General features: G+C 33.8%; 2 protein-coding genes across 2 annotated transcripts; one reads left to right on the top strand and one right to left on the bottom strand.

Annotated features, from left to right (window-relative positions):
• The first annotated feature begins 8,875 nt into the window (after positions 1–8,875).
• On the top strand, positions 8,876–9,826 carry LOC108998498 (18.1 kDa class I heat shock protein). The gene has a single exon (XM_018975055.2). It carries the CDS (start codon positions 9,121–9,123, stop codon positions 9,598–9,600), a length of 480 nt encoding a protein of 159 aa, XP_018830600.1. The 5' UTR covers positions 8,876–9,120; the 3' UTR covers positions 9,601–9,826.
• Positions 9,827–11,715: 1,889 nt separating this feature from the next.
• LOC109014708 (18.1 kDa class I heat shock protein-like) lies at positions 11,716–12,667 on the bottom strand. Its single transcript, XM_018997202.2, has one exon. The coding sequence runs from the start codon at positions 12,371–12,373 to the stop codon at positions 11,894–11,896; it is 480 nt and encodes a 159-aa protein (XP_018852747.2). The 5' UTR covers positions 12,374–12,667; the 3' UTR covers positions 11,716–11,893.
• Between the last annotated feature and the right edge of the window lie 7,514 nt (positions 12,668–20,181).

Below are 20,181 nucleotides of genomic sequence, written 5' to 3' on the forward strand. Positions count from 1 at the left end.
AGTTTTTCGAGGGTATTTTATTCATACTGAAATGCATCCAGTTTACTACAATCATTGCATGCTTTTACATCTAAGGATTCGATTCAAACGAAAGGTTGACATGAAACGATTTAGTTTAGACTTGTCCAATCCAAAGAATAGGATCCTCACGTTCTCCTAAAGTAGTGAAGTGCTTCTACTAAAATGGCACAGCTAGTACTGAAAAATACATTAAAGATCTAATAGTTTTAGAAGTTTTTAGCCATATGTCACAATGTTATGATTGTAATGAAAAAAGAAAAAAAAAAACAAACGGGTTTAACCCGGATTCATCCGGGTTCTGGCCCAAGCTAACCCGATCCAGATTTTGGCTTGGGTTTGAAACTCAGGTTCCGGTATACCCAGATTCTTGGGTCGAAACTTGGATGAACAGTCCTAGAAATAAAGTCATACTTTTCTGCTATAGTCATCGATGAAAGTGAGGTAGTATGGAGAGCCTCCAAGAGATGAGACTGGGAAGGCCCCCACAAATCTGTGTTCAAGTTCCAACTTCCTTGGCCTTAGTGTTCTATCGCCCCTAAAGAAATTGGCCCTTTTATGCTTTCCCAGAATGCAGCTCTCAAACATGTCTAGATCAACTGGTTTTAGCTTTGGTAGCTTTTCCTTCTCAAGTAGTTTCTTCATGCCTTTATCACTCACATGGCCAACCTTGATGTGCGAAAACTCTGTAGTACTCTCAGTTTCAGTTGTAGCAATTGTGTCGCTCGATCCTAATGTCATTTATAGAGTTCTAGTCTTTTGATGACGTCCCAACACCATTGCTCATTTTGTGACCTTCCATATGCGACGCGAGAAAGCTATCAAACGACGGCCATCATCAAGCTATCTTATAGAGATCAGGTTTTTCTTCAGCTCAAGAATATGTTTGACTTTTTGCAAAATCCACACATTTCTATTTGGGAGTACAATATCCACATCTCCCATTGCCACTACATCTAGCACTTATCTGTCAGCCAGGTACACCTACCAAATCACTGGTAACGTAGAGCATCTGTACAATATCGGTGTGAAGTGGTGTGAAAAGAAGCTCTTGAATACAAGAACCAATCGTCAACCAGACTCTGAACTGTAAGAAATAGAGCATCCTACACTTCTTCAGTTACGACGTTTGCAACGTCATTCTCAGTCTTCTTTGAATTTTTGCAGTTCCATTTAAAATGGACAATCCTACCACAATTCTAGCAATTTCTCTACTGCTTAAACCATGACTTGCTTTTGCCCCTATGCCTAGAATTTCATTTGCCCCTCTTTGAGTTCCTATCATGTCCTCTGCGTTGAGTATCAATATTCAGTACAAAACTAAAACCTGAGATCTCACCATAATCTCTCCTATGCACCTCATCAGCAAGAATCAAATCTCGCATATCATCATACTTTAATTTTATCTTATCAGCAAAATTACTTATAATCATTCTTATGGCCTCTCAACTATTTGGCAATGATGCCAACAAGATCAAAACCCAAATGTCATCATCAAATTCAGTTGCAACTGTCGACAATTGCTTTGTGATAGTATTAAATCCATTCAGATGTTGGGCAATCGACGTACCTTTTGCCATCTTCAAGTTGAACATTTTCTTCATCAGATGCACCATGTTATTCGTTGATAGCTTTTCATATATGCTAGACAAAGCCGCCATAAAATCCGCTACAGTATTTTCCTTGATAATGTTGTGTGCAACTGATCTTGATAAGGTCAGCCGAATAACCCCCAGGATCTGTCAGTCTAACAAGTTCCAATCAACATCTTCCTTGTTGTCCAGCTTCTTTCCCAATAGAGGAAGATGGAGTCTCTTCCATAGAGATTATCCTTGATCTACATCCTCCAGTACTTGAAGTTTGTGCCATCAAACTTCTATAGTCTAGATACCTTCACTTCTTCTCCTATCATCTTTCTCCCCCATACTCAAACCAGACTCTTGATACAAAAAATGATAATAGAAAATCAAACTAAAACAAGAATCAATCAAATACGACACAAAATTCACATGGTTCAACAATGTGCATACGTCCACAGAGTTGCAAAGGATTCTATTCTCTTGAGAAATGTCAAAATACACACTGTGGGGTGAATTATGATTTTTCAGATAGACATATTACGCATAGTATATATATATATGGTTATGCGGTGGAAACCCTAATCAAAGTAGTTATCAGTGTTATTCACTTGAGTGTGTGTCGAGCAAGTCTCGAGCAAACTATATGCCTGAAACTCGCTTGAGCCAAATGACGAGCGAACTCTCTGTCTGATCTTTGCTCGATCCAACTGTCGAGCGAGTATCGAACCAACTATCTGCATGAGGTTCTCTCTAGCGCTATTTCAACTATCTGCTGAGTTTGTGGCATGTTTTGAGGTTGTAATGTATGGTATATGACTAAGAAAATTTATCTTTCGACTTAAAATTGTCAACTCTATGGACAAGTTGTTAAGAATGTATTGTAATAATTTCTTAGAATGTCTTTCTCCAATATAATGAGTATTTAATGAAATTTTAAATACAAGGTTGGTTTGGATTCAAAGATGAGATGAGATGGTTTTAGATGAAAAATGAAAGTTGAAAATAATATTGTTAGACTATTATTTTTTTTTATATTATTATTGTTTTGGAATTTGAAAAAGTTGAATTGAGATTTGAAAAAGTTAAATTGGTTATTATATTTTTTGTAAAAATTTAGAAAAGTTGTAATAATTAGATGAGATGAAACACTTTTCGAATCCAAACGGGACCTTAGTGGCAAGTAGAAAGTACATAAACAAATAATATGCATATAATATATCAATATTACATTCATGATTGCAATTTAAAGAATATGTTGAAAAGACGAGTCTTTTACATATACCCAAGTTGTGAGCATAATGTTAACGAGATTAATATGCTTAATATTTTCTTACTGGATATTAGAAGATATTTATTATGATTGTTTATATTGTCTCTTGTTTTCACTTTATATGTACGTTGAATATTATGGATGAATGATGACAACGTGATATTTGAAATAGACATGAATTGGAACCCATTGCATTACAATATTAGTCTTAATTGTCTATGTTAAAGTTCATATTAAATTAAGTTACAAGTGTTGTAATACATGGAATGAATTTTATTGATTATATAACAATGGACCGTCATGATTGGCATTGGTAGCTAATGTAACATTGATATTATTGAAATTAAATGTGCATGTATATAGGTTTCATGTCATTTTAAAGAAAAATGCTTTGACAAGAATTTGAGAGTTATAAATAAATGCTTTGTTTTATTTTATGGGTGTATGAGCCAAGGTGGAGAATGTAAAAATTTTAATTCTATAAAATGTCCCACACGATACGTCTAATGGATTTATAATAGCTCAAATTAAATCAATTGGCTAATGAGTTTTACTGACACACTAATATATCTCTAGGGTTTCCATGAAAGACAGGAGATTTATTTAAAGTATTGAGAGGGTTAAAAGTTCTCACCTATAACATAATTGTGTCTCTAGCTATCGGAAGATAATTGGAGATAAAGTTGTTAGAGTAATATTTCTCTCGTGCTCATATTAGTTCTTTGTCAAATTACCAAAAGAGGTATGTTTTCTATTTCCTGTTATTGATTTTATTAGATTCAATATTGTGAAATATAGATTGTCGAATATCCTTTTAGAAATTGAAGTTTCATTTTTAAATATTTAACAATTAGCTCTTACACACGAAGATAACTGTTAGGAACGAGGAGAAAAAAAAAAAGTAAAAATGAAGTTCCATAGCCCAAGCAACAGGGATGACAAATCGTGTTAATGGGTTGTGTTTGTGTCATTTCAAACCATGAATATTATATTATATGGGTCAATACGAACATGACTCGTCAAGCTTAACGTGTCAAAATCTCAAACCATAACACGACCTATTAATATAACGGGTTGACATAACACATTCCGTTATGACCTATTATTAATTAATAAAAAAAAAAGGTTAAGACGACACGACTCATTTCAACCCGTTTTAACTCGACATGACCTGTTAATGGGTTGAACTGATCTGTTTAAACCCGTTTTATTTTAACCTAATTCACATAATTTCACATTAAAATTAAAAGCACAATATCATCAAAAAATATAAAACTAACTACTAATAAAAAATCATTACTATTATTCATTTGTTAATATCTAATAAAATTAAAACCAATATGACAATCCAAGATCCTTTAAAAAGAAAAGGCCAACTGCAAGTAGAAATGGACAATGTCTTATGTAGAACACATTTCTTGTGTATTGAACATGGTACCTATTAATAAAGACACAATATATTGAATACAACCAACCAATATCACAAAAACACAATTCAACCAAATTCCAACCAATATGACAAAGTCCAAACTTAAGTTCCAAAAATACCAAATACAAAATAAAATCCCAACAATACCAAATATTAAACATAAGTCCAAACTTACAATCAACAATACAAACATAAATATATTGTAATAACATTAAAGTTACAATCCAAATAATAATAAACAAAATTAAACTTTTGATTGATTTATTGAAGGAATTGAAGCGTCCTCCTTGGTCTTGTTGATATCCAACTCCATAACATCTTCAATTAGCTTCTCCAACTTCATTTCTTCTGTTTCTATTTAAAAAAAATAGCATAAATAAATAAAATTATTGTATTGGAAAGCATTACAGTACATTATTTCACATACAAAACTCTTTATCTCAACTTATTTCACATTTACTTCTCTTTTCATTTCATCTCACACTCCTACATTATTAATTTTAAGTTAGGACCCATGCTTTCATGCACAAAAATGTATAAAATTTTTAGATAAAAATTTTGTTTAGAATTCTAGTATCTTCAATATTGATCAGAGAGATATAGCTACATGAAATAGATCCTATATTATTTATTGGTCATATGAATAATAATAATAATAATAATTAACGGATGAATCACTTTATATATATACCACATTAGGCCTTCGAATTTTAATAAGAAATAGAAAATTATAATCCATTTTGCCAAAAGCTTAATGAGCAAAAAGAAGAAAATAAGCAAAATGAATGGTCCCAGGCCATATCTTCATAATTAAAACTTAACACGACTTATGTTCATGAATGATCACAGGCCATATAATTTTGTTAAAAAGAAAGAAGATGCCGACATCTTGAGTATGATAGAATATTATATACAATGGGGCCCTAGGTTTCTTTGAATTTATGCTTGAAATCTGGGAGATTTTGGACCTTTTTGAAATTGAGTAAGAATTTTATTTTTAAAGATGAAGAAACTTGATCAAAGTAAATCCTTCATAAAATTACCTTGTATAATGGTTAAAAAAAGAAAAGAAAGAAAGAGGGGTAGGAAATCCAAGAAATGGTAGGAAAAGAAAACCAAGAAAGATGTTAGATGGGGAGATCAAAGAAACGGCAGGAGACCAAGAAAAATGTTGAATCGTCAAAGTAGGAAATCCAAGAAATGGTAGGAGAACCAAGAAAGATTCTTTCTTAGGATCCTCACGGTAGGAGATCGTAGGAGAACCAAGAAAGGGTTGTCACAGTCGGAGATCCAAGGCGCTGTAGATCTCGGGAAGGAGAGCCTCCAAGAAAAGGGAGAGCCAAAGCACCATGGTAAATCTCTAGAGAGAGAGCTTGAAGAATAAAGAATGATGGGAAATCTCAAATCATCATCATCAACCAAATCAAATCAAAGTAGAGATCGAGATTCAAGTGCTAGAGTTTGAGATGTTAACTTACCTTGTTGTTGGAGATCTGGAGAGAAGCTGATGGTTGAGCGGCGAGACAAGGTTGAGAAGAATGGGGCGACCTTTTGCGAGTAAAGAATGAAGATGAATGTGAAGGAGTGAGTCTAGTGACTGAGAGTGAGGCACAACGACATGAGTCTTTAGTCTTAGGGTTGTTTTTAGTTTTTAGGTATAAATGTATAAATGTAATTTTAACGGCCATAACGGGTTGATCTATTATCAATCCGTTAAGTAATCGTGTCTTAAAGGATCAAGTCGTTTTGACTCGAATCCATTAAAACTAAATTCAAATTCGATATTATCGTGTCATATTCTTGTTGGATTAACGAGTCGTTTCACATATTTCACTCCTAACCCCTTATTAAAAATTTCCTAAAAAATTGCAACAAATATTTATCGGATTAGATTATCTAATCGTACTAGCATAAATAGAAGCAGGCTCCCCACACAGAAGCCCAATACAAATAAGTGCAAAACGAATATGTGGTCACTTTCTGCATGGCTGCATATATGTTTACTTCATACGGGGTATGTGTACATGTATAATACAATTAAACTGGTCAAAACGATGGTACAAATTAAGTCATCTATGACTGCGTAATGGTATATAAATAAAACCGGACTTCGATCTGCGCGCGAATTATATGGTCAGTAACCATGCATTATTCATCAGCATTCTCTTCTTTCTGATATTCCATAATTTGATTTTTTATCCAAATAATATTTTCTCTTACATTCAACTAAGGTCTCTTTTATTTTCAGAAAATATATTATCTCATTTTATTCATTTAATCATTATAATTTTTCTAATCTTTAATATAAAATAAAATAAATAATTCAATTTTTTCAAATCTCAAAATAAAAATAATATTAAAAAATATATTTTAATAATATTTTATTCAACTTTTTAATTTTAATCTCAACTCATCTTATATCATCTCATTTTATCTCATCTACAAAAACAAATGAGCTCTAAATATTTTTTAACCCTCTTGCATCATGGTGGGAGAGAAAAATGGAACCTACAAATATCTCATAACGTACATGCAATCGAAGAGGCTAAAATTAAGTTATAGAATAAATCATTGAAAAATAATCAAAAGATTGAAACAAGTATACAAACATAAACTTGCGTGATCAACTTTTCCACATGTATCAAATAAAGCACCAAATACTTTAATGAAAAATTGCAACCCTACCCCTTATGCTTAGGAAAAAAAAAAAAAAAAAAAAAAATTCTACTACCACTTTTCAGAACAATTAAAAAGAACAATAAAAAAGACTCCCACTTTTCAGCATTCATCGAAGATGCAGATGAACGTCATTAGCCAGAAATCTCTACAGCTCTGTCATAGTTCTTTAAGAAAAACTATCATTTTATCATCTAGAACGGTTAAAGTCGCCAAAAAATTATATAAAAAAAATTTACAAATTTATATGATTTTATAGAATTTTTTAGATTTACTTTATAATAAAAATAATATTACTAAAACTATTATAGACACAAAAAAATTATATAAAATAAATCTACAAACTGATATGGTTTAATGAAATCTTTTAGATTTACTTTATAATAAAAATAACTTTACAATCTGACATATAACATCAAAACACATCTAATAGTTTTTCTTCTTTTCATTTTACAAACAATTATCACGATGATGTTACTTTATTAAACTAATAATACTAAAGTCACAGGAAATACATGAAAAGAAAAAAGTGGACTTAAACAGTTATATAATTCACATAAACAGGTAATATTTTTTTCGTGTATTTCACCCAATGAAGAGAAATGAAAAAAAAGAAAAAGAAAAAGGAAAGGCCAGTTGGCCTTCCCATCTCAGACGGGAGAGAAAAACGAGAGCCCAAATCGAACTTCCTAGCATTTCTCGTCTCCTAAAGCAGGGAGCTGAGGGGGTCAACATGGACTAAATTGAAGACAGAGATCCTTTGCCCAGTAAGTTGAGGGATCTTCTTCGCATGGACATAATGAGTATTCCTTATTTGCGAATCTTATAGTGAGGTTTTTGTTAGCTGATTTTCTTTTATTCTTCTATGTTAGCTGATTTTTTCTATAGGATTGTCTTTACCTTCAAAGTTTTTTTTTAAGCGTGCTTTGTTGTCGATTGACCACTATTTTTGTTAGGATTTTGGTCCTTTATGATAATCTATAACCCTCAAGTATCTGTTTGTATCCACGATTTTCTTCCGCCACAAGGTGAAGGTTATCAATAAATTTGGGATACCGTCATCTTCTTAAAAAAAAAAAAAAAAGTCTCTTAAAGGGTCCCCGAGTTGGAGAGTGAAAGGATCGAAGATATTACTTCGTTACCGCCATAAAAGACTCGAATTGCGGCATATTTCTGTTAGAGTAATAATATACATACAACACATTGTACAATACATTATACAACAATATTATAAGGGTAGTGATAGGCTTACTATCTTATTACTACCCATCTACTACCCAAGTATATTTCAAGTTTTTTTTTTTATTTTTTTATCATTTTTTAATGTATTTTTTTAGCATCCTTGATCATTAATAAAAAATTAAAAAAATATATTACTTTACTAATATTCACTTTCTCAATCATTAAGTAAAATAAAAAATTAAAAAAATCAAATACAAAAAAAATAGTAGATAAATAGTAGTAAAATAGTAACTCTATCATTATTCATATTATAAAATGATGATATTTTTGTAAAATTATGTTATTTTTATAATATTTTTTATAAAAATACCTCTTATTTAAAATATTATTGTATAAAGTATTGGACAATATATTATGTGTATCATTTTCCTTTCTGTTATTAATCTTCTTATTTATGGATTTGGTGTGGGTTTCAATTAATGCAGATCAGTTCAGGATTTCCACAACTTCAAACGCTTTCCAAGTTCTTCAACGATAAGAAGGCTCCAACGACAGGTTGGGTATTTATAAATACTCGTGGGGTTTCTAGTCTTTTCGAGCATAATATTGGTGGCTTTCGAGGTTTGACCAACGAACATTTTATGGGCATTATCGGGAACATCATTGGCTGACCCAAAATTTGCTTATATGTGCGCCCCACACGTAGATTTTGCTGATGTGTTTCCTCTTTGGAAGGTTCACGAAGAAGGCGTTATTAGAGAATGAGAACACTCGAGAAAGTACTCAAAGAATCCTTCAGTTCTCGTGAAATCACTCGAAGGATCGTCCTCAAATCTATAAATCGGAGAGCCCATTGTCGTGCTTCTCAAATTTGTCAGAATTCCTGAGTGGTTTTGGAAATCTTTCTCAACTCAATCGACGATTGCTCTGCTTCCATACGTAATTGTCAAAGAAAACAAGTGAAGATGTCGTTGATTCCAAGTTCATTTTGTGGCAGACGAAGCAATGTCTTCGATCCATTCTCGCTCGAAATATGGGATCCCTTTAAGAATTTTCCACTCTCTGCTTCTTCTCTATCAGGATCTCAGTTTGCGAGGGAGAATTCTGTTTTCGTCAATTCTCGCGTGGATTGGAAGGAGACCCCAGAAGCCCATGTGTTCAAGGCGGATCTCCCGGGGCTCAAGAAGGAGGAAGTGAAGGTTGAGGTTGAAGACGACAGAGTGCTTCAGATAAGCGGGGAGAGGAATGTGGAGAAGGAAGACAAGACCGACACCTGGCATAGGGTAGAGCGCAGCAGTGGCAAGTTCTTGAGGAGGTTCAGGCTGCCAGAGAACGCAAAAATGGATCAGGTTAAGGCTGCCATGGAAAATGGGGTTCTCACTGTCACCGTTCCCAAAGCAGAGGTGAAGAAACCAGACGTCAAGGCCATTGAAATTTCTGGTTGAAGTTTTTAGGAGTCGTCTCCCGTATTGTCACTGACCTTATTTCGTCTTTTTTTCTAATAATTATTGCTTGTAAAATAAAATATAGACGTGGGAAGTGACTATACGTGTGTCTTTGTGTTTTGAAAACCGTGTGTAATCAATTTAAGCTGCTAATATTTTGTATACGAACCGTTCGAGAAAATGTCCGTATAAATGTTGCTCTAAATAAATTTTAAGCGTTCAAGTATTTTAAAATTTAAATCGCTGTGTTTTTTTTTCTCTTTTAAGAAATCGCTGTTTTTTGTTTCATTCAAAGTTTTGGAGAAATCAAATGCATCAGAAGTTCCTATTTGAAAAAGTCTCGTTTAAGACGTAAGCAGAATAGCAAAGAGCAGCGAACAAGTTTCCAAAATTAGAAGAGCATTTGGCCTGGACATTTGGCGTGTTGAGTTCTTGTTCCGGAACAATTTTGCTAGCTACAATCGATAGTTGACTATTGCAGTCGTAATGCGTAGGAAAAAAAGAAAGAAAGAAAACAGAATACTCGGTCTTCCTCTCTCTCTCTCTCTCTCTCTCTCTCTCCTCCCGCCTTCTGCCTCTCTCTCTCTCTCCCTCTCTTCGATCGTAAAAATCCTTTTTGGGTCACAATCTCACTGCATCCATTTTTAAGAAGGAATCACTATCGTGGTCTTTGAGCACCAAAGTGGAATAGATCATTTTGCATTGAGCGCTGGACTTGATATGGGTTTCAAGATTTCGGGCATTTGGTTGTCGAGAAAATGTGAAAAGTCTGACTTTGTTTTGAAAAGAGGTTTCCGAATTCGAAATAATTCTAGAAGTTGATTCAAACTCCAATAAGAATGGATCGTGAACCCAATTATCAATGATATTAGACAACATCTAGTTTTATTCAGAGATTGAAAGGTGAGAAAAATTTACCGATCAATAAATCGATACGTGCATAATTTAGCTCAGTAGACAACGACGATACAAGCTTTTCGTAATATTCAGCTAATCCAAATTCCTTTATTACTGCTATATTTTGCTAATTTCCAGTTTTCAGAACTTATTGTATGCGTTATTTATGAATATCATGCATAAAGTAAAAATGTTGGAAAGTCTGCTATTAGTGCAAACTTGATTTTTGTTTAAAAAGTTAAAAATTTTGGAGCTTGCCTTTTCCATTGAAACAAAACTTCCACATTTTATTAAGTATTTTTTAGTCAAAATAAGAATAAAATATTTATTGTTATTATTATTATTATATACTTATTTATTTATTTTTATATAATTTGCAATTAAAACCAATTACATAATAGCATTGACCATTGACATTAGTTTATCTATATGTAAATGCAAAATCGATAGTATTTATCATTCAAGAAAATTTTTTATATTAGACTATGCATTTTTAAGTTAAAATAATAATATTATTATTAATTTTTTTCCTAAAATTAATTAACTTTTTTTATATCTTGCAATTAGCACTCATTACAAAGATGTAGATTGGGAAGAGAGAAAAAAACAATTAAAATATATATTAGAGAGTGAACAGTTCATCTGTAAAGATATATTGGCACTGTTTATAAATATAAAAATATTTACATATTTATAATTTAATATAGTTAATTTAATAGTCTAATTATGTAAATATTTATTTATATTTGCATATAGATAAACAAATGTCAATGCTCTGAGCTCCCCTCTCATCTTCCTCTCCTCTCCCTTTCCGTTAGTCGGTCTCTCTCTCATATATCTCCGTCAGTTGCAAGCCATAGATAATGCTCTTAATCCCCAAAAAAGGTGTGCATTAGTAAACATTTTCCACTCTGGAAATCTATATCTTTTTATTTGGTTGTTTATCGATGTGAAAATTTCTTTTTTCTATTTTTTTCGCTTATTCTTTCCATATTATTTCAATGTATTTGGAGGAAACAAGGGAGCTGATTTTCAGGGAATAAGAACCCAACAAGCTAAATTTCAAGGCCAAAATGCTCTGACTTGTAATTTTGATAGCTTGTTCGCTGTTCTTTGCCAGTCCTTTTACATGTTAAATATACCTATTTTAATTGGTGCTTCTGATGGATTTGATTTTTTCAAAACTTCAAAAGAAAAAATAAAAACAAAACACAGCTATTAAAATACTTAATCGTTTAAAATTTATTTAGAGCAACATTTTCTTGAACGCTTCATACACAAATACATGCTTTCAGAAACACAACGACACACGTTCATCACTTCCCACTTCTATATTTTATTTTACAAGCTTTGATTAATAGAAAAAAAAAAACGAAAAAAAGCTCAGTTTAAACATTCAACCGGAAATTTCAATTGCCTTGACGACTGGTTTCTTCACTTCCGCTTTGGGAACGGTAATGGTGAGAACCCCATTTTCCATCGCAGCCTTAATCTCATCCATCTTTGCGTTCTCTGGCAGCCTGAACCTCCTCAAGAACTTGCCACTGCTGCGCTCCACCCTGTGCCAAGTGTCGGTCTTGTCTTCCTTCTCCACATTCCTCTCCCCGCTTATCTGAAGCACTCTGTCATCTTCAACCTCAACCTTCACTTCCTCCTTCTTGAGCCCCGGGAGATCCGCCTTGAACACATGGGCTTCTGGGGTCTCCTTCCAATCCACGCGAGAATTGACGAAAGCAGAATTCTCCCTCGCAAACTGAGATCCTGATAGAGAAGAAGAAGCGAGTGGAAAATTCTTAAAGGGATCCCATATTTCGAGCGAGAATGGATTGAAGACATTGCTTCGTCTGCCACAAAATGAACTTGGAACCAACGACATCTTCAGTTGTTTTCTTTGACACTTACGTATGGAAGCAGAGCAATCGACTAAGATTGAGTTGAGAAAGATTACAAAAATCACTCAGGAATTCTTACAAGTTTGAAAAACACGAAAATGGGCTCTCAGACTTATAGATTTGTGGAGGATTCTTCGAGTGATTTCCCGAGAACTGAAGGATTCTTCGAGTACTTTCCCGAGTGTTCTCGTTTTCAATTAACGCCTTCTATGTGCTCTGGCCGTGGCCTAAGTATTTGGTCGCAAGACTTTCCAGCATCTTCGCGGACCTTCCAAAGAGGAAAATACACAACAGCAAGATCTAATGTTTTATTAAACGAATGTTTGCAACCCATTACATTTGTGGGGTCCACAAACTTATAGGGTCAGCCGGTGATGTTCCCACGAATGCCCAGAAAATGTACGTTGGTCAAACTGCGGAGGCCACCAATAATGTTCTGGAAAGGACTAGAACGCCCACCGAGTATTTATAAATACCCAACCTGCCGTTGAAGCCTTCAAATGTTGGGAAGACATAAAAAAAAATGCCGAAAATATTGTGCAAAGAGTCTACAACGAATCTTTGCCTTTCGTATAATGTAAAATCATAAAGTGATAAGAAAGATATATATTTATTTATAATGCTAGATACAGTTTTTATTTGGAAACTGCAATACAAGTTTAAGTAATTTTATCTTTAATTTTTTTAAAAATTACAAAATTATTCTTCTTGAAATGTTGTTTTTTTTCATTTAATGAAGGGCCTGTACATACAGTCTCCAAGTGGAGACTGTAAATAAAATTTCTTTTTATTTATTTATATTATATTATTAACAATCTCATTGTGGGTAGGTCAAACTCTTTTTTAATAAGTAGATTTAATACGATAAATATTTAATTAAATTAAATAGAGTATAGGGTTAGAATTTAAAATCAAAACTTGACTTTGATGCCTTGAAGAAAATAAGTAAAAACAGAAATTAAAAGAGTTTTATAATTTCTAAAATTAATATTATGTGCATTAAGATGACTTATGTACAGGAAAAGAGGTGAGTGAAATAAGGAAGTAAATAAATAATAGTATTCTAATAAAAGTAGTATATATCAACAGAATATAAGAGAAAATATTATATGGATGAAAAAAAAAAAAGGAATATTATTCTCTCTACCTCCCGTAGAAAATCAATGACTATATTTGATTTTCTCTAGAGGGGGAGCAGGCCTGCACTTCCTCCTCTTCCCTATTATTCCATCTTTCTTCTATTCACTTATTTTATTTATCAAAATTTTTTTTACTAAATTTTTTTTTACATTTTTTTAAAGTAAAAAAGATAAATTTACAGCTTTCTGGCAACTCTCGAGAGACACGCGTGACACAAGTAGATTTACAGATTGAAAATCGATCTCAAAAAAGTGGTAGGGGTGAAAATTGGTCGGTTCGGACCGGAGAAACCGATCGAACTGGACCAACTCAGAACCAAGACTGGTCAATCTTGATCCCTAAAATAGAGGACCGAGAATTTTCGGTTCGATCCCAGTCCAGGGGTTTCCCACCCCAGACCGGACTAGCTGAATTAAAAAAAAAATATTATTTATATAATAATTGTATAATTAATTATGTAATTTTCATCTAACCTATAACTAATAAAAATATAAAATTTTAAATATATTATTAAAAAATTAATATTCTATCAATTAACTAATGTATAACATCAATTAACTAATTATATAGTAATTATATAAGTTAAGAATGTAATTTTCATCTAATTTATTATCACTAACCATATAAAAATATTTTTATTGAGTTAGTTACACAATCCACATTAATAATTCACTTAATTTTAACTTAGTATTTTAAATAAATTTTTTTTATTAATTTATTTTAAAAAAATAATTGGGCTGGACTGACCGAACCGATTCGATCTAGTCCCTAGGGATGTTCGGTCTGGAAAAAATGATGGGCCAAAAATTTCGGTTCATCACCTCCCGGATCAGACCGGACCGATTTACACTCCTTGAAAGTGGCAGTTTTGTGAAAATCATCGCTCGTGGTTCTCACGAACCGCCCACATCTACGCATAGTCCTCACGCGCCACACCTTCCTGCAGTTTTTCTCAACACCGGTCAAATCATTGGACTTGCCACCACCAAACTTTTTATATTTGACTTTTGTGGCTGAAAAGAGATAAGTGTATTGTCTTCACAAGCCGTCATAGATTTCGAAGTCTCTCAGAATTGATCCAAACTATGATCCGTCCTTTTTTCGCATCTATGTTATTGCTTCTTTTTTTTTTTTTTCCTTTTTGATTTCTTTATTGTTAATTAAAATTAAAAAAAAAAAAGTTTCGTCTCCTGGACGTTCATTTGTAGAGGTTGAGTCCTCTATTTCTATGAAGGGTAATGTTAAATCTCTGTTTAGACATAGAGTATTGTCTCTTGGAGAATATCAACAATAATAAAAATCAGAATAATTACAAAAGGAAAAAGTGTACTGGTGGAATTCCGAATGCATTATTTTGGTTTATAATATCATGTTTGATATGGAGACATTTCAAAATGTATTCGTTTATAGATATAAATTAATGATGATAGTTTCTCTTAAACAAAGAAAGAAAAGAAAAGAAGGAATATTAGAACGAAGAAACTGGTAATGAATAATGCGTGGTTTCTGAGCACATAATTCGCAGATGGAAGTCCGATTTTTATTTATTTATAACAATTGAGAGAGGCCTGATTTGTACCAATGCTTTGCACCAGTATCTTTGTACGTAATACATTTACACATACACTGTATGAACTAAGGACAAAGCTAGGGTGCACATCACTCCAAATAAGATTTCCGGGTTTCGGACCGGATCCGGAAAAAATCCGGTCCGATTCAACACCCTTACCAAATATGCATACTAGTGTACGTAAATAGATTTTTTTTCCCTTTTTTTTTTTAAATATTTTTTATTTTTTAAGCATCTTTAATCAGTAAGGAAAAAAAGTAAATTTATTAGTAATTACTTTCTTAATTATTAAGAAAAAATTAAAATATACGAATGAACATATTTGATGCGCACATTAATTTGGGAGTCATACAGCATTTTCGACGAACTAAACATATATGCAGCCAGAAAGTGATCACATACTTTCTTTGCACTCGTTTGTGTTGGGTCTCTGTGCGTAGCTTGGTTATAGTTGTGACGGTCCAACTTGATAACATGATCCGAAAAAAACCCGTTGTAGTTTTTTGGTTGATTTTTAGTGACTCTTGTCGCTTGAGCCATGAAGCTCCGATTTGGCCATGTCTTGTGCAGTGTGTGATTAATTTCAATTTTGTTTTTTTATTTTTATTTTTATCGTTACTAACAGTTCGCTTCATGTGTAGGAGCTAATGACCCCAGATGGGCTTAACCCCGATTCTTAACAGATTACAAAACTTTGGAGGTCCCGCTTGATGAATTGGGATTAAGGTGGTTAATTTTTTTGAGCGATGTTTATATTTTGATAATAAAATTCATACAATTTACAATCTTTCTATTTCAATTGTATTTTCAGTATTAAATTCTGCTTTCCTTTCCTCCATTACCTAATTCACGTAAGCAACACTCAGAAAAATAGAAAAAATGTGGCGCCCTCGACTTCCATGTGTGATTTGGTAGAAGTCGTGATATCGGGATGATGACTATACGGATCACACACCCCATTGCGAAGTGCTAGTGTATGCAAACATCCAATATTTGTGCAACATAAATAATGCCACAGAACAAAAAAAGGATGGTCAAAGCTAAGTACCAGAAAATTTTAAACAGTATCACCCAAAAAGTAATAATCCTCTAAGAGGTTATACAGTCATCCGGCTAAAAATATAAATAAAGCGATAATAAATCCCACGACAAATATGGGAGAAAATAGAAAGCTCTAGCAATCACCCTTCCGGCACCCTCCGGCTCAAACTCTCCCTTTGCATCAAGGTCTACGGTTATGGAACCGTAGGTAGGAATACCACAGTGAGATTTCGCAATCTCAGTAAATAATCAACATGCACAACCAAGAATTTAAAACATGCATTTATACAACCAACAAAATAAAGCAGCCATACAAACCAAAGACCACAATATCATTTCTTCCATCATTTTCCAAAATAAGACATTTAGGTTGTGTTTGGATGTTGAAGTGAGTTGAGTTGAGTTGAGTTGAGATGATAAAATATTGTTAGAATATTATTTTTAATATTATTATTATTTTGAAATTTGAAAAAGTTGAATTGTTTATTATATTTTGTATTGGGATTTGAAAAAGTTGTAATGATGAGTTGAGATTATTTTGAGATCCAAACGAAGCCTTAAACAGAACACTCACGCCAAAAACCCATTTAGCCCAAAGAATAAAACTACTTTACCTCCCCACTTTGACCGCTGGTCAAATTTTTATTTTTATTTTTACTTAGTAATTAAAGAAGTGATTTTAAGTGTATTGGTATATTTTTTTATTTTTTAAAAATATTTAAATGTATTAAAAATATATAAAAAAAAAATCACTGGACAGTACGCCCAACGGTAAGAGTGGGGCGGCATAGTAGCCCCACTTTTAGCCCAAAACACAATCATTTTATTACGCATGCACCATGGTCTCCCCTATTGACCATGCGCACGCCCTGCCTTCCTTTGTCACATCACGAGTAATGTCGGTGTATTTGATTTCGTAACAAGCAAAACCCAGCTCTGAGCCGGGCACATACATAACCAGGCATCCTCTAGCCCCCGCTAGTAGAAGGGCCACAGAGTTGGCACGAGAGCTTTACCATCTCGTCCAAGAGCTCCACTGAAATAATGTCCTATCTTGACTTGGGGTCGTGATATGCACACATCCACATGATATCACCAGAACACGAAAACCCAGTTTTCAATTCACACAACATGGCATAACGCAACACATTTAAACGTACAAATAGTAATTAGGGTAAAACTACAAATGCAAGATAAGCAATATATGGGATGACATGACATAACACATCAGACAATATACAACATCATAACAATCACAATATTCACAGTTTCACAAACTAAGCTACATGCATAATCCCATCCTCCATATGGCCCATGGCTCAATTCCCAACCACTACTATGATATCGAGCCCAACAATTCATTGGGCCCAAAGCCCTTCTTAACACAAGCAGACTGCAAACAGAGTTAGTGATAAATTCACATCTTGAACTCAAGGGTCATGCTGGAGAGTTACTTACGACGCAGACTGAAAATCTAGATGATCAAGTGTGCGTCGGTCTATGGGGTCTCGCGATTGGACTAGTGCGCGTGTTGCTACGCGGACTGACACCAAACAGTTAGCAAATAGAACAGAAACTAAAATAAACAACTTGAAGCAGCTTTGGCTCACCAAGGTGACACCAAAAGTGGCAGAGCAGCTGTGGGGCAATGGCGGTGCAAGGTGGTAGTGACGGATCCACACGAAACATAGGGCTTTTTGTTGGTTTTTCTAGGAAAGGAGGTCAGATCTAGGGTGCTAATAGGTGATTGAGAGATTCTCGCGGTGGAGGGTGGAGGAGCACAATGGGGCAATGGCCAAACGTGGGCCTTAGCTCACTAGTTGGGTTGTTTCAAAGGAAAAAAATGATGGGAGTGGGAAGGGGAAGGCCAGGGTTGGTTGTACAACCACTGAATCGCAGCTGACTGCGGTGGCTCACGACGGCACTAGGTCGAAAGACTTCCTAAGGATACGAGAAGGGGGATTCGAGGGAGAGGAAAAAGGATAGATGCTTACTGACGGGGTGCAGGTCACGACGTGGTGGACGACGGCCACAGCTTGCTGGATTGATGACGTACAGAGCGACAGATAGTGTGTGTGTGTGTGTGAGAGAGAGAGAGAGAGAGAGAGAGAGAATCCTAGGGGACGGCACTAGGAGGTTGTTGACGGTGGGAAGACCAAGCTGGCCAACAGTACACTACACAAATAAAACAAGCCTTCTAACCAACAATAACCCATTGGGCCCCAAGAGAATAATAAAAAAAAAAGAATAAAATAAATAATAATAATAATAAATTAATTAAAACACCCTAATTTTTGTGGTCACACAAAAAATAAAGAAAATATGAGTTTCAATTAGGGGTGGGCAGCAGGGCCCCACCCCCGCTATCCCGCTCCGCTTCCACTCCGCCCCCGCATGGCGGGGCGGACAACCCCTCTCCGCCCATGCGGCTCCTAGCGGGGGCGGGTGATGGGGAGGGCCCAACTCCGCCCCGCCCCCGCCCCCATTTATATATATATTATATACATATATATAAACATAAATATATATTTATATTTTACAAATTGTGGATATATAAATATATATTACAATTTGTTATACTTGTTCACAAAATATGTATTGAGAAATTTAAAAACTACATAGTTTCAAAATTAATACACTACAATTTGTACATGATATGTACTAGCAAAATTAAAGATTACATAGTTTTGAAATTATAGTCATATTTATATAATTTCAATTTATAATTTGGATTTAAAAATGTATCTTTAATTATTTTTGCACTTATAAATAATTTTTAAATAAAATAAATGTAGTATTTTTTTTAAGTGAAAAGAGGCAGGACGGATTGAGAATCCATCCCGCACCCTGCCTACCGGGGCGGGAGTGAAAACCCCACCTACCCTAACTCTAAAACAGGAAACGTTGCATTTTGGTCTTGCAAAATGAGGGGTTGGTGGACGAGCAAGAGACGAAAATGGGAAGGGGGAATTTAATGAAATTAAATGAAAATGGGATGAGAATCTCGGTCTCTTTGAAATGTGAAAATCTAAGGAATTCTGATTTGCATAGGTGTGATTCATGCACTCATCATGATGCTTGCAGTTGCTCGTTCGGGCACTGATTGACCAGTCCGGCAACTCTGAATCCTAGAAATCAAAAAATCACTTAAATAAAAGCATTCTTAGATAAAATCACCAAGTTGAATTTGAAAATTAGGATTCTTTTTAGAAGGGGCTAGACGCTTTGAGCTGCTGGTTAAACCTAAGCTACGATGCAATGTGACTCAAATTTGTACTTTAGGGATGAGCCGGAGAGAATATTTGGAGCGTTGTTGTAAGATAGGGAATAAAGCTGTAAATTTGAGAAACCCGAATTCCTATCAGTGCATCAGAGCGGTAGATTTGAAGCAAAATCCAGGAAAATGTGTTCAGACTTCAAAATGCAAACCTACGAGATTTTTCTAGATTGGAGAGAGAGAGAGGGAGAGAGGCATAAAGAGATGGGAATAAATTTGAAAAGAAGAGATGGAGATTTCAGTGGCGGTAATGTTCTTTTGTTTTTTATTTTTTATTTTTTAAATAATATAACTTCTGACGTTAGGGATGCACAGAGAGTGCGCCAATTCATCTGTACGTAGGAGCATTGGATTTTTTTTTCCAATCACTTTTTGCATCTTTTTTTTTTATGTACTCCACTACTACTCTAATTGATTAAAATAATTATTTTATATTAAAAAAATTAACATGATCAATTATATTAATAAAATATATAAAAAATAGATCAAAATAATTGTACATAAATTTTTTAATAAATCTATGCTAAACTTTGTGGACCCAAGTTATCATCATACTGACCAAATTAGGTAGGTTTGGAGATGAGATGAAAATTTTATATTTTATTTTAAAGTTTAAAATATTAAATTTTAATATTATTATTGTTTTGAGATTTAAAAAAAATGTATTGAGATTTAAAAAAATTAAATTATTTATTATATTTTATATAAAAATTTTAAAAAAATATAATAAAAAAATAAAATAAGATAAAAATTTTATATTTTAT

The sequence above is a fragment of the Juglans regia genome, chromosome 14 (assembly GCF_001411555.2).
Source record: "Juglans regia cultivar Chandler chromosome 14, Walnut 2.0, whole genome shotgun sequence".
Classification (NCBI taxonomy): domain Eukaryota; kingdom Viridiplantae; phylum Streptophyta; class Magnoliopsida; order Fagales; family Juglandaceae; genus Juglans; species Juglans regia.